General features: G+C 44.9%; 1 protein-coding gene across 2 annotated transcripts in view; it reads right to left on the bottom strand.

Annotated features, from left to right (window-relative positions):
• Positions 1–13,093, bottom strand: part of AKAP12 (A-kinase anchoring protein 12) — a 116,600-nt gene that overhangs the window by 27,547 nt on the left and 75,960 nt on the right. Inside the window, exon 1 of one of the 2 annotated variants that reach the window (XM_016956495.4) lies at positions 3,380–3,772. The exons of the other annotated variant lie outside the window; for it this stretch is intronic. Within the exon in view, the coding sequence (XP_016811984.3) occupies positions 3,380–3,404 (25 nt within the window). The 5' untranslated portion in view covers positions 3,405–3,772. Of the gene's footprint in view, positions 1–3,379; positions 3,773–13,093 lie in introns of those variants that run through there. 2 annotated transcript variants of the gene reach the window in all.

The raw sequence follows: 13,093 nt of genomic DNA, 5'->3' as shown, positions 1-13,093 counted from the left end.
GTGGCGGGTGCCTGTAATCCCAGCTGCTTGGGAGGCTGAGGCAGGGAGAATTGCTTGAACCCGGGAGGTGGAGGTTGCAGTGAGCTGAGATCACGCCACTGCACTCCAGCCTGGGTGACAGAGTGAGACTTCATCTCAAAAAAAAAAAGGCGTTTTTATGCTGGCATGCCGTTTACAGTTGAGTGGGGAAGGGGATGATCATCGTGTCACATCACTTATTTCTTGTCTCAAAGCTAACTTATTGCAAATGAGATGTGAGAGAAAGAGACCCCAAGAATGGCAACAGTATGTAATGTGAATAAGCAATCATTTCATAATTCAATTTCCACTGCATTCATTTTAGTGGTTTGTGTAAACTGGGTTGTGTGTGTGGTGGAGGGGAGAGGGATAATAGTATTAAGTGACAGCTTTTCCTTACTTTCAGAAATGCAAACTTGTTCCTAAGTAGTTCCTACAAAATGCCATCAGACCTGTTAATGAATTGTAAAATTTAAACACACGCCTCCTAAAATAACATAGTACTAAAGATAACTACAATAACCTTCTATAGTATTTAAGTGAATAATCCCAAAGATGCAAGAGACCTTTAAGATTTCATTAAACCTTACTGTCAATTTAATTTTTTTTTTTTGAGACGGAGTCTTGCTCTGTCACCCAGGCTGGAGTGCAGTGGCACAATCTTGGCTCACTGCAACCTCTGCCTCCCCAGGTTCAAGCAATTCTCCTGCCTCAGCCTCCCGAGTAGCTGGGATCACAGGTGCACACTACCACGTCCAGCTAATTTTTGTATTTTTAGTAGAGACGGGGTTTCACCATGTTGGTCAGGCTAGTCTTGTACTCCTGACCTCGTGATCCGCCCGCCTCCGCCTCCCAAAGTGCTGGAATCACAGGCGTGAGCCGCCGCACCCGGCCACCTTACTGTCAATTTTTTCTTTTTTTTTTTTTTTTTTTGAGATGGAGTCTCGCTCTGTCGCCCAGGCTGGAGTGCAGAGGCGCGATCTCGGCTCACTGCAAGCTCTGCCTCCCAAGTTCACGCCATTCTCCTGCCTCAGCCTCCCAAGTAGCTGGGACTACAGCCACCCGCCACCACACCCGGCTGATTTTTTTGTATTTTTACTAGAGACAGGGTTTCACCGTGTTAGCCAGGATGGTCTCGATCTCCTGACCTCGTGATCCGCCCACCTCGGCCTCCCAAAGTCCTGGGATTACAGGCGTGAGCCACCGCGCCCGGCCATTACTGTCAATTTTTAAAGCTCTCATGGCTTTTCAAGATTCTGAGCAACTATTTAAAGACGATGATTATGAATCTTCCCCATCAGAATAACTTGCGGAGCAAAAACCAAATGACAGCTGAAACTCCCTTTCATTTTTACTTTTTCCACTACATAAGATTTCTTGCTGGTAAATTTTTGGAGTTAAGATTTTCTGTGCACTTTCTTCTTACCAGGAAAAAGTGCAAAATTTTGTCATATCCTCCACACCCACATTGTAAGAAAAGTAAATTCAGAAAGCAATAGAGCCAATTACCTGGTTTTGCCTTAAAAGTTAGTCCTTCCCACTATTTCCATTCATTTATCATTCCACTGGGATTATCTGAGCCAACTATTACAAGCCCCCTCGAGTGCTCCAAGTTTATTAACCTTTAATTACTGCTAAAACTTTAGACCACCTCCTTTTACCATAGGAATCTCAGTATGTGACTAATTGAATAGTGAATATAATAAAAATCATATTGTACCCAAAAAGTACTCAGAAAAAAGTCATGATCTCAGAAGCACCACCCCGAGCTGTGACTCCCTACAATACACATTTGCATACTTCATTCATAGAAAAATTAATGATCTGGGGGAAAAAATGGAGATTTTTGTGTTTTAAATTTTTTTCATTTTGTACAGTCTATTTATTAATAGTTTCGAGATATGGCATAAACTTTCAAGCTGAGTAAATGGTAGAAAGGTTAGCCAAGTCAACTTGGGGGTCGAATTTTAAGGAAATCTCAAAGTAAACAAGCTAATCTATAGGAAGTGAGAGATAATTTTAGTATTGCTGAACTTTCACATTCTTGTAAATTCCACAGGAGCGCATGGCTTTGCAGGAGCAGTTGCATTGAGAAAATTTTAAGTCCTAGAAATTCTACAGTTGATTAAAAAAAAAAAAACATGTAGGCCAGGTGCGGTGGCTCACGCCTATAATCCCAGCACTTTGGGAGACCAAGGCGGGCAGATCACAAGGTCAAGAGATCGAGACCATCCTGGCCAACTTGGTGAAACCCCGGCTCTACTAAAAATACAATAAAAATACAAAAATTATCTGGGCGTGGTGGCGCGTGCCTGTAACCCCAGCTACTCGGGAGGCTGAGGCAGGAGAATCGCTTGAACCCGGGAGGTGGAGGTTGCAGTGAGCCAAGATCACACCATTGCACTCCAGTCTGGCGAAAGAGCAAGACTCCATCTCAAAAAAAAAACCAAAAAAAACAAAAGATTTGGCAGCAATGATCTCAAATATTTAAAGAATAAAGAAGTCCTGTTCCTATAAAGTTAAATTCACAAACGGAGTTTAATTTTCTTGATGACAGGAAGAGAAAATACGCAGGTTAGGCCACAGTACAATGGCATAAGACTATCAAACGTCAAGTCAGAGGAGCTGTAAGAGCATTCTAAAAGTTTGATGCGTGTAAGTTATTTGCTAGAAGTAGGCATTAAATATTATAATTCATACTCATGGCCAGATTCCTAGAAAGTAAGCTAAAGAAACATACTTTTTCCTTTTTTCTTTTTACTATTTGTTGCCTAAATAGTGTTGCTTCCTAGCCACCGATTTTATAATAACTATGGCTTTATTAAAACCACCACTTAAAGCAGAGCTTAAATGTTAGTCCCCTAAACCACCAAGTGTACCTTTATTCAAAGTTCCTAGTAAACAAGTCAAAATGTAAACACTTGTAATTTGCCCAGAAGAGGAATGTATTCGGTCTATGACTACGGCAAGAGATTAAGCTTTCACAACTTATTTTCAAATTCACACAAATCTGACATATTTCTATTCAGTCGGCTGCTGTTGTTCCTCTCCACATCCCTCTCTCCCTAAGGGGAAGGGTACAACCCCGAACAAAATATACTAAAAGTCTCCCACAGGCACAGTCAAGAAGATTCCAGCTCAGCCAAAAATGAAACACTGAGGTTGTCTGATTCTTGCTGAGCCCAAGGGAGAATGTTCTTCTGAAGAAAAACTCAGTACACGGAGAGAAAAATGCCAATAACGGTCCCGCCACTGACCTCCCGGGCTCCCCACCAAACGCTCATTCAACGGAAGAAAGCCCCTTTTGGTGCCCCGTGCCTGCCGTCCAGGGAGGACAGAAGCGACCTGGTTTGTGCCTTACCTGTGATGGTGATGGTCCCCAGCATATTTTAAGTAGCACTACTGTACAGGAGATCAGCTTAGCGGGTCCCTGCCCTCCCCGGCAGACGCCTCGTCTCCTGCCTGCCAACCGCAGGTGGTTTCGGCGGGATCAGAGCGGACTGAGCGCCCAGACACTCCCGGAGGATCCGGGAGAACCGGAGGTGCCCTCGGAGCTGCCGCAGCGAAAAGCGGAGCGCGGATGCATTTCCCCAGATAATTATAGGCGGACCCCCACCCACGCCCCCACCCAGCCACCCACACGCGGGCTGGCGCTGGCCCCTCCCTTGCTGAGCTCCAGGACTTTGGGAGCGCAAACTTCCCCGCCCGGGCTGCACAAGCAGGGGGTCACGTGCTTCACCTTAAAGCCCTCCCCCGAGCTGGGCTCTGTGAGTGGTCAGCGGGTTCTGCAGAGTCCCGGGAGGGTTTAAAGGGTGCTGGGCATGAGTTCGATGCTGGAGCCGGCGCATTGGATCTAAACGGTTACTTCATTCCTGGCACCGATTTACTAATACTTCTGTATCTCAGCTTTTTAAGTCATTTCAAGGAAATAGCCACACAGACAGTAAATTCTCCCTCCATTTTAAAGACTGCATTCTGCATCCTTATGTTTGTTTAAAGGTTGGTGTGGTGCAAAACACCTCCCTTCTTGGCATCTGTAGCATTTGATATTTTCACCATCTGTGTCTTACGCATACACACACGTTGCACTGCTCTGAGGACTGGCAACTCTCAGTAGTGCTGTTTCCTAAAGTCTTTGAGAAGGGCTCTTAGAAGTGAACTTGTTCCTTCTAACAAGTGCTGTCTTCAACACTTGACCAAGGCAACTTTTCAAAAGCAGACTTGAGCATGAGGTCTTTTTCTAAATGGCAGAAGTTAGCTAACTTTTTAGATCAAACTATGCCATGTTCCAATTTTTAGACACTCTCATATCTCTAACATGCAAGCACACAACTCGGAAATCAAAGCCTATGTTAAAAGTTCAGAAGATTTCAGGCAGCCCTAGAATACTTCAATTCTTTCTCATTGAAGCTTCAGGTTTGTTCTTTGTAAAGACACGAGTGATGAGTGAGTTGGTGTGGTCTCGCAATTTTAGTACACTTTTTTTGTACTCCAATTTTTTGTTAGGGTAGGTCCGTTAGGTCCCCTGGGTTTGTTCCCTTCTTTCATCCTTTCCCTATTTATCACTTCATGCCTTGCCTGCCTGACCCATTAACACCAGCTCTTCCCCTACACAAACAAAAAGGAAAGTTTCACTATTGCACTTCTCTTCAGAGAATGAAGATCTTGTTCATTATTGCTTGGGGCAGGGAGGAGGGAGGGGAGCCTCGGCGTGGACCACAGTGGGCACAGCAAAGAGAAGGGTGGGCGAGGAACAGGACAATCAGGGAAAAATGGAAGTCCAGGAGAGCTGGCTGGCATGGCACGTAGTTGCGCTTTTTGGGCACCAGGGGGCGCGATGCACCACACTCGGGCCCAGAGTGAGCAGCGTGAAGGCCGCTTCCTTGCTGGTAACCAGACCTTGTTACAAAAATCAGCTTCAGCCTCTCCAAAAACCTGGCTTCCGTTTCACATCCCGGCAAATACCCGGCCTGGCGGGAACAGGGAATGATGGGCCTTGTCCTGACTCAGTGAGATATTGCCTGGAAGCTGATTCCCAGACCCAGCCACTGAGCTGCTTCCCAACCTTTTATCTTCTCTAGAGAAGTCTCAACTCTAGTTCACAAATTGCTCCAATTTTAATAATGAGGCTGGTGTGTGTGAAATGCTGCTGGTACTGACCATCGTTCTGGAGTCCACAGAGCCAAGGGGGCAGGGCAACTTGGCCATTCCTCTCCTCCCAATCCCAGCCCCAGAGTGTCCTGGCTGTGCAAATCATGGATAAAGACGACTTGGGATGTTGCATCAGGGTCTACATTAATAAGTCCCTTCCCCAGAGATGTCCCAGGAGCCGTGGGTGATCTGGGATCTGAGGGCTTGGTTCTGCATCATTTCTCAGCACCAGTGGTTGGGGACAACACAAGGCTATCATCTGGTGCCACTTCTGAAATCGAGTCTGCCCTTGCAGAGCAGAATGAATCTCCAGCTCCTCTCCTTTCTATCAGTCCAAATTCTAACACTGGGACAAGCAACAGCTATTCCACTGAGCTGGATAGGAAGAAAAAGAAAAACACACAAAATGTCACTAGTTACACATTTAATACCCTAAACAACATTTTCAAACGTCACTGTACTGCTGTTCAGTTTTGGCACTGAAACATTTCTTTTTATGACATTCATGAAGACGCTAACACATCTGATTTGATTTTTTTTTTTTTTTTTTTGAGATGGAGTCTCTCTCTTGTCACCCAGGCTGGGGTGCAATGACGCGATCTCGGCTCATTGCAACCTCTGACCCCCGGGTTCAAGTGATTCTCCTGCCTCAGCCTCCCAAAAGTAGCTGGGATTACAGGCACCCGCCACCATACTCGGCTAATTTTTGTATTTTTAGTGGAGACGGGGTTTCACCGTGTTGGCCAGGCTGGTCTTGAACTCCTGACCTCAGGTGATCCACCCGCCTCGGCCTCCCAAAGCGCTGGGACTACAGGCATGAGCCACTGCGTCCGGCCTGATTTGATATTCTTAAAGAGGCAAGTAAAATCACAAGGCAGAGCAATAGATCATGTGGCAAGTTGTAGACTCTCTCAGCCAATGGGTCTCCTTTGATCTCTACCTCTAAGAATGATCAAGGACAGGGTGCACGGCCCAGCTGCCCAGCGAGCATCTGTGTGTCTGCATTTACAAAGAAAAGTCATCAATTAGGATAAAAGCAGGAGTAAAGATGAGACCTAAGGTCACTGTCCAATGCAGGAGACTTTCTTTTATCATTTCCATTCTCTGTTTTTGTTAAATTAGGATTTTTAGAGGAAGACATCACCACCCAAAGCAAGAATTATAGGAAACATTTTGCTGTATAATACATAGATGGATGATAGAAAACGTGTTTTCCCAAATCTGAATGGTTCACTCAACAAATATTTACCAAGTTGTTGCTCCATATTTATTATGCAAAACACCCAGGGATCTAAATGAGATACTGTCCCTGGCCTCGGCAGCTCAGTCGTGGATGGTGCACACACCCAGTGGCAGGAGTGGGTGGTGGACATGCCCAGTGGCGGGAGTGGGTGGTGGACATGCCCAGTGGCAGGAGTGGGCAGCTCTAGTTTGGCTCACCTCTGAGGTAGCTTTGGAGCTGGTCTCTGAAGGGATGAGGGGACACTCCCTACCTGGGGCACAAAGGAAGGCGGTCCATAGGGACAGACGAGCACGTGCAGAGATGCCAAGAGCAGGACATTTGGGCAATCATGAGTGGGTTCCTCACAGCTATGAGGTTCGGAGTTTACTTAGGGAGGTCCAGGAGTTGGGGGCTTGGGGGGAAGACAACACTGGAGATGAAACTAAAAATATTTATAAAGGGTTTTGAATGACATGTTAAAGACTTTGTAACAAATTATCCATTAAAAGTGAGCAAAGAATCTGAGTAGCCATTTCTCTAAAGAAAATATACAAATGACCAATGAGCACATGAAAATACGTCCAACGTTATTAGCCCTTAGAAAAATGCAAATCAAAACCACCTCACACCCACTAGGATGACTATAATAAAAAAGAAAAAAGACAACAGGTTGGGCGCGGTGGCTCACACCTGTAATCCCAGCACTTTGGGAGGCTGAGGTGGGCAGATCACGAGATCAGGAGTTCGAGACCAGCCTGGCCAACATGATGAAACCCCGTCTCTACTAAAAATACAGAAATTAGCCGGGCGTGGTGGCAGGCGCCTGTAATCCCAGCTACTCAGGAGGCTGAAGCACAAGAATTGCTTGAACCCAGAGGGGTGGAGGTTGCAGTAAGATGGTATCGCACCACTGCACTCCAGCCTGGGTGACAAAGTGAGACTGTGTCAAAAAAAAAAGACAACAACATAAAGCTGATGTGCCTGGTTTAAAAAACAGGGGCAGGTGGCGGGGGACAAGGAAGACCACAATAACAAGGAATGGAGAAACTTGAACCCTCATACATTGCTATTGGGAAGGTAAAATGGTACAGCCACTTTGGAAAATAGGCTGGTAGTTCCTCAGAATGTTAAACATAAATTTATTATATGACCCAGCAATTCTCCTAGACATATAACCAAGAGCAATAGAAATACACACCCACACAAAAACTTGTCCATCAATGTTCATTACAGCATAATATTCCTAGTAGCCAAAAGTGGAAGCAACCTAAATATCTATCAGCTCATGCAGAGATAAATAAAATTGAGCTTATTTAATGGAAATGGGTTAGTAATAAAAAGTAATAAGAAATAAAGTACTGAAACATGCTATAACATAGATGAATATTGAAAAAACTTTAAGTGAAAGAAGCTAGTCACCAAAGAGCATACACCGTTTAATTCCATTTATTTGAAATGTCTACAAGAGGCAAATCCATAGACATAAAGTAGTTAGTGGTTACCTAAGACTGGGGGTTTTGGCGGGAGAGGGAGTGACAGCTAACCAGGATGGAGTTTCTTTATGAGGTAATGAAAATGTCCTGGCCAGGCGTGGTGGCTCACACCTATAATCCCAACACTTTGGGAGGCCGAGGCGGGCAGATCACTTGAGGTCAGGAGTTCAAGATCAGCCTGGCCAACATGGTGAAATCCCATCTCTATTAAAAATACAAAATTTAGCCAGACATTGTGGCGCACGCCTGTAATCCCAGCTACTCGGGAGGCTGAGGCATGAGAATCACTTGAACCCAGGAGGTGGAGGTTGCAGTGAGCTGAAATCGCGTCATTGCACTCCAGCCTGGGCAACAGAGCAAGACTCCCTCTCAAAAAAAAAAAAAAAAAAGAAAGAAAAGAAAATGTCCCACAGTTGATTGTGGGGGTGGTTATACAACTCTGTGAATATAGCAAAAACCACTGAACTGTGTACTTTAAATGGGTCAACTGCATAGTATGTGAATTATAGCTCACAAAAGCTGGTTTGTTTCTTTAAAAAAGAACTTTGTGCTGCTGGTTCTGAAGACTATAGGGAGCCATTGGAGGCTTCAGGCAGGGGATGGTGGCATCGAATTTGACTGTGATTTAGAAAAGGCAACCAGGCTGTGATGACGGGAGGAAGAGACTGAAGCAACAAAACAGATGGACGCGGTAGTGACGAAGGTGAGGGAGGAGTCCAAAGTCACGGTGCCCACAAGATGAAAGATGCAGTGCGAATCTGTGGGATCACCCGAACAGAATGATGTCCATGAAATAAGAATGGCCTGGAACCCTGAGGAAGAGGAATCTGAAAAAGGACCCTGGGAATGGACAGGGATTAGGGGCAATGAGGGAGAAAGTGGCAGCAAAGCCACATGTGGAGAGGATTAAAACATGGAAACAGTGGTCCACAGTGTGACAGCACAAAGTAGTGACACAGGCCGGGCGAGGTGGCTCATGCCTGTAATCCCAGCACTTGGGGAGGCCGAGATGGGAGGATTGCTTGAGGCCAGGAGTTCGAGACCAGCCTGAGCAACACAGCAAGATCCCATCTCTATAAAAAACAAAAACAAAAAACCAAGCAGTGACACAGGAAGAGAACGGGAGAGGCCTCGGAGTGGGCAGTCTGGAGGCGGGACCGGCGGACAGATGGCTGCAATAAAGCAGGCTACTTTCCTCTATTTTTCCTGAAAGGGAGGGGACAGGGACCACTACACTCAGAATTAAAACCAATATTAGGCTCTCCAACGTCCTCCAAGGATGCTTAGGTATTTAACCCAAATATGAGTGTCACGGAATGGAAGAATGGACTTGCACACTAAATTCAACCCTCCCTGGCCTCCTCTCCTCTCATTTTCTCTTTAACCTGGCATCACCCTTGGAGGAAAAGAAACCGAAAACCAGTAGGGTCTCTTTTCTTCTTGCTGGAAAAGGACAGATGAAATAGAAGGGAGAATCGATGCCACTGTTATTCCTTTCAATGGACCTTGAGCGCGTGTTTGGAGGTTCTAGCAGGGGCGCAGCTACCTGTACACCCTTGACCGAAGACCAGTCCTCCTCTATCAGGGATGGTCATCCTCTTCGACCAAGTGTGCAGCTTCGGGAGGGACGCCCATGGAGTGGTGAGGGAGGAAGGGGACACCCGCCTAGCCAGCCCGATCAGCCAAGTCAACCCTGGCAATCAGTGGGGTGACCTCACCTCCTGTTATTCCTTTGAAATGCTCCAAGATAATTTAAAGTTGAGTGAAATACAGCTCCAAATTGGATATCTGTAAAAGAGGAGATATATCTATCTATCTAGATATCTATCTATATCTAGATAGGTATAGATAGTAGATAGATAGATAGATAGATAGATAGATAGATAGATACCTGTCATTTAGATTCAGGGTGTGTATAGATAGATATCTGTCTGTATCTATCTATCTATACACACCCTGAATCTAAATGACACTGTCAGGTTATCTACAGGATGGGCAGGCTCTCTGCTGCATGCTATGCACATAGATAAATATCAACTAATTGAGTTTTATGGTCCAGTTGAACTGGACATGTTTGTATAGACATGGTTATTGCTATTCAAAATCCAAGATAAATACTCTGAAGAATAGTTCCTCAAAGGAATTGTTATGATACAACAGAAACACTAAAAGAGAATTTTAAAATCACTTTAAAAAGCAACGGGAAAATAAACATTAAAAACTCAAATAATAAAAGTGATGTAGAATAAATATTATTTCTCTCCTTGAGTCCACATATATTTATTTCTTTACCTAGGCAATTCTATGAAATAGACCAAATGAAAAGGTATAGATATATGTAAAAAAATTTCCCAGAAATGAGGTACATGAATTTTTCTTTTCTTTTCTTAGAGACAGGGTCTCACTCTGTCACCCAGGCTAGAGTGTAAATGGTGAGATTCATTGCAACCTCAACCTCCTGGGCTCAAGCGATTCTCCTGCCTGAGCCTCTGGAGTAGCTGGAACTACAGGCATGCAACACCACACCTAGATAATTTTTTTATTTTTATTTTTTTGTAGAGACGGGGTCTTGCTGTGTTGCCCAGGCTAGTCTCAAACTCCTGGGCTCAAGTGATCCTCCCACCTTGGCCTCCCAGAGCACTGGAATTACAGGCATGAGCCACTGCGTCCAGCCAAGTGCATGAGTTTCTAGACTGAAAGAGCTCAAAGAACCCAGCACATTGAATGGAAACGGATTCACGTGGAGAGTCCTCATTACAAGATATTCAGAAGACTGAAGACCAAAAGGAGTCCATGAGCTACATAAGGGATGAAGACTCGAAACAGCATCAGATTCCAATGGCCAGACATCTATCAAGATAACACTGACAAAGAATCCTAAGGTATTTGAACATACTCAACGGAAATGGACTTGATTAGGGGAATACTTAGGACCAAGATTTTGACAAGCATGAGAAGACATCATACTTTTTGTTCATTGTCCTAGTCCATTTGGGCTGCTATAAAAGCACCATATAAACCAGGTGGCTTATAAACAAGGAACACTTTTATTTTCCACAATCCTGCAGGCTGAAAGTCAGAGATCAGGAGGCCAGTGTGGTTGGGATCTGGTAATCCCGGATTCTTCTGGACTGCAGACTGCTCCCTGTAACCTCACATGGTGAAAGGGAAGTGGCCCCTTTTATAAGGACACTAATCCCATTCATGAGGGCTCCACCCTCATGACCTAAGTACCTCGCAAAGGCTTTCCCTCCAAATACCACATCACCTTAGAGTTAGGATTTCGACATGTACATTTAGGGGGACACAAACCTTCAGTCCATAATGCTAAGCTTACACAGTGAGGTCACAGGGCTTGCGGCTCAGAGCTCGGCAGGAGGCTGCTTGAGAGCAGACCCTGGCTCTGCTCCCTGACTATTTGGTTGGACACTATCAATCTGCCACTTTATTTACAGCTAACAGTTATCTGGAAAGCAGGAATTCTCTTGCTCTAATCTCTAGCTACTGCTTTGTGTAAGGCTGTATGCTAATCATCTTGTTGAGTGAAGTACCAGAAGGGTGACTGATCATTCCAGGGTTAGGAATCCATGTCAACATATATTGATGTTTTCTTCACTTTATTTGACTTCAGCTCATTTTGCAACATCCTTGAGGTAAGGGATTCCCTTATACCAGCAGTCACATACTTCAGTATCAATGACTCATGTCCTCCAGTCAATTCTTTCAGTATATAATATTTGGCTTAAAGCAAACTAAGTTGTTCTCATGTTTTAAAGAGTCTGAGAAAGAAATGGTTCTTAAAACTGGGGATACTGAAATTGAAACCCAGTGATGTTTGGCAAGCTTCCATCAAGCACATTCCTATCTGAAATATATATAAGCCCTGGAGTTTTTCTTTTAATGTGAGACAGGTTATTTTCTTGGGAGATGTTTTGCCTAGAGAAGAAACGATTAAAGGAAAGACATGATAAATGTTTTCAAATACTTAGAGGGCTGCCATGTGGAATAAGGAGGTGAGTTTATTCTCTGTAGTTCCACAAGGCAGCCCTGGGAACAGAGAAGAGCAGTTGGAGGGAGGCATATTTTAGCTCCAGGGGAATAAATGGCTTCCTTTTATGGAGAAAACTCCGCAAACCTTCAAGTGGTTAAGCAGAAGAGCCTCCTGCACAGGGGTAGGCTCCTGGCTCAGAGCCTCAAAGCTCCCTTCTACTAACATTTCTCTGCTCCCAAATGTGAATTTCCAGTGGATCACTCATGGAGGCAGTGTTATGAGCTGAACTGTGTCCCCCTCAAAATTCACATTTTAAGTCCTAACTCCCAGTACTTGAGAAAGTTACTCCATTTGGAGACAGGGCCTTTAACGAAGTGACTAAGTTAAAATGAGGCCGTTAGCCTGGGCCCTAATAAGAACAGGAGTCCTGGCCGGGTGTGGTGGCTCACGCCTGTAATCCCAGCACTTTGAGAGGCCAAGGCGGGCTGATCACTTGAGGTCAGGAGTTCGAGACCATCCTGGCCAACATGGTGAAGAGTAGAACCCCGTCTCTACTAAAAATACAAAAATTAGCCAGGTGTGGTGGTGCAAGCCTGTAATCCCAGCTACTCAGGAGGCTGAGGCAGGAGAATTGCTTGAAACCCGGAGGTGGAGGTTGCAGTGAGCCGAGATCGCGCCACTGCACTCCAGCCTGGGTGACAGAGCGATACCGTGTCTCAAAAAAATTATAAGAACAGGAAATTTGGACACACCAAGAGACCAGGAATGTGCATGTGCACAGAGGAAAGACCATGTGACGATACAGTGAGAAGGCGGCCGTCTGCGAGCAAAAGAGAGAGGCCTCAGGAGGAACCAAACCTGCAACACCAAGATCTCGGACCTCCAGCCTCCAGAACTGTGAGAAAATAAATTTCTGTTGTTTGAACCACCAGTCGAGTATTTTGTCATGACAACCTTAGCAAATTAATACAGGGGGATAATGACCTTATGCCTGCGGTTGGTCTAAATATTGCACGTCCATGTTAAGACACATGAAAGCAACCAGTTCACTCAATTAATTCAATCTAGCACATAGCACTTTTCACCTGAATGACTAATGCATGCACTGGTTAACACTAGAGGTCGGAGGAAAACTACCTGGTATCAGGCTATACTGATACTTGAAGTAAAGAGCAATTTGAAAACAATTCAAAGCATGATATGCAGGAATAAATCTTG

The sequence above is a fragment of the Pan troglodytes genome, chromosome 5 (assembly GCF_028858775.2).
Source record: "Pan troglodytes isolate AG18354 chromosome 5, NHGRI_mPanTro3-v2.0_pri, whole genome shotgun sequence".
NCBI classification, from domain to species: Eukaryota; Metazoa; Chordata; class Mammalia; order Primates; family Hominidae; genus Pan; species Pan troglodytes.
Note: the sequence above shows the minus strand (reverse complement) of the source record. Positions and strands in the feature narration are given on the sequence as shown.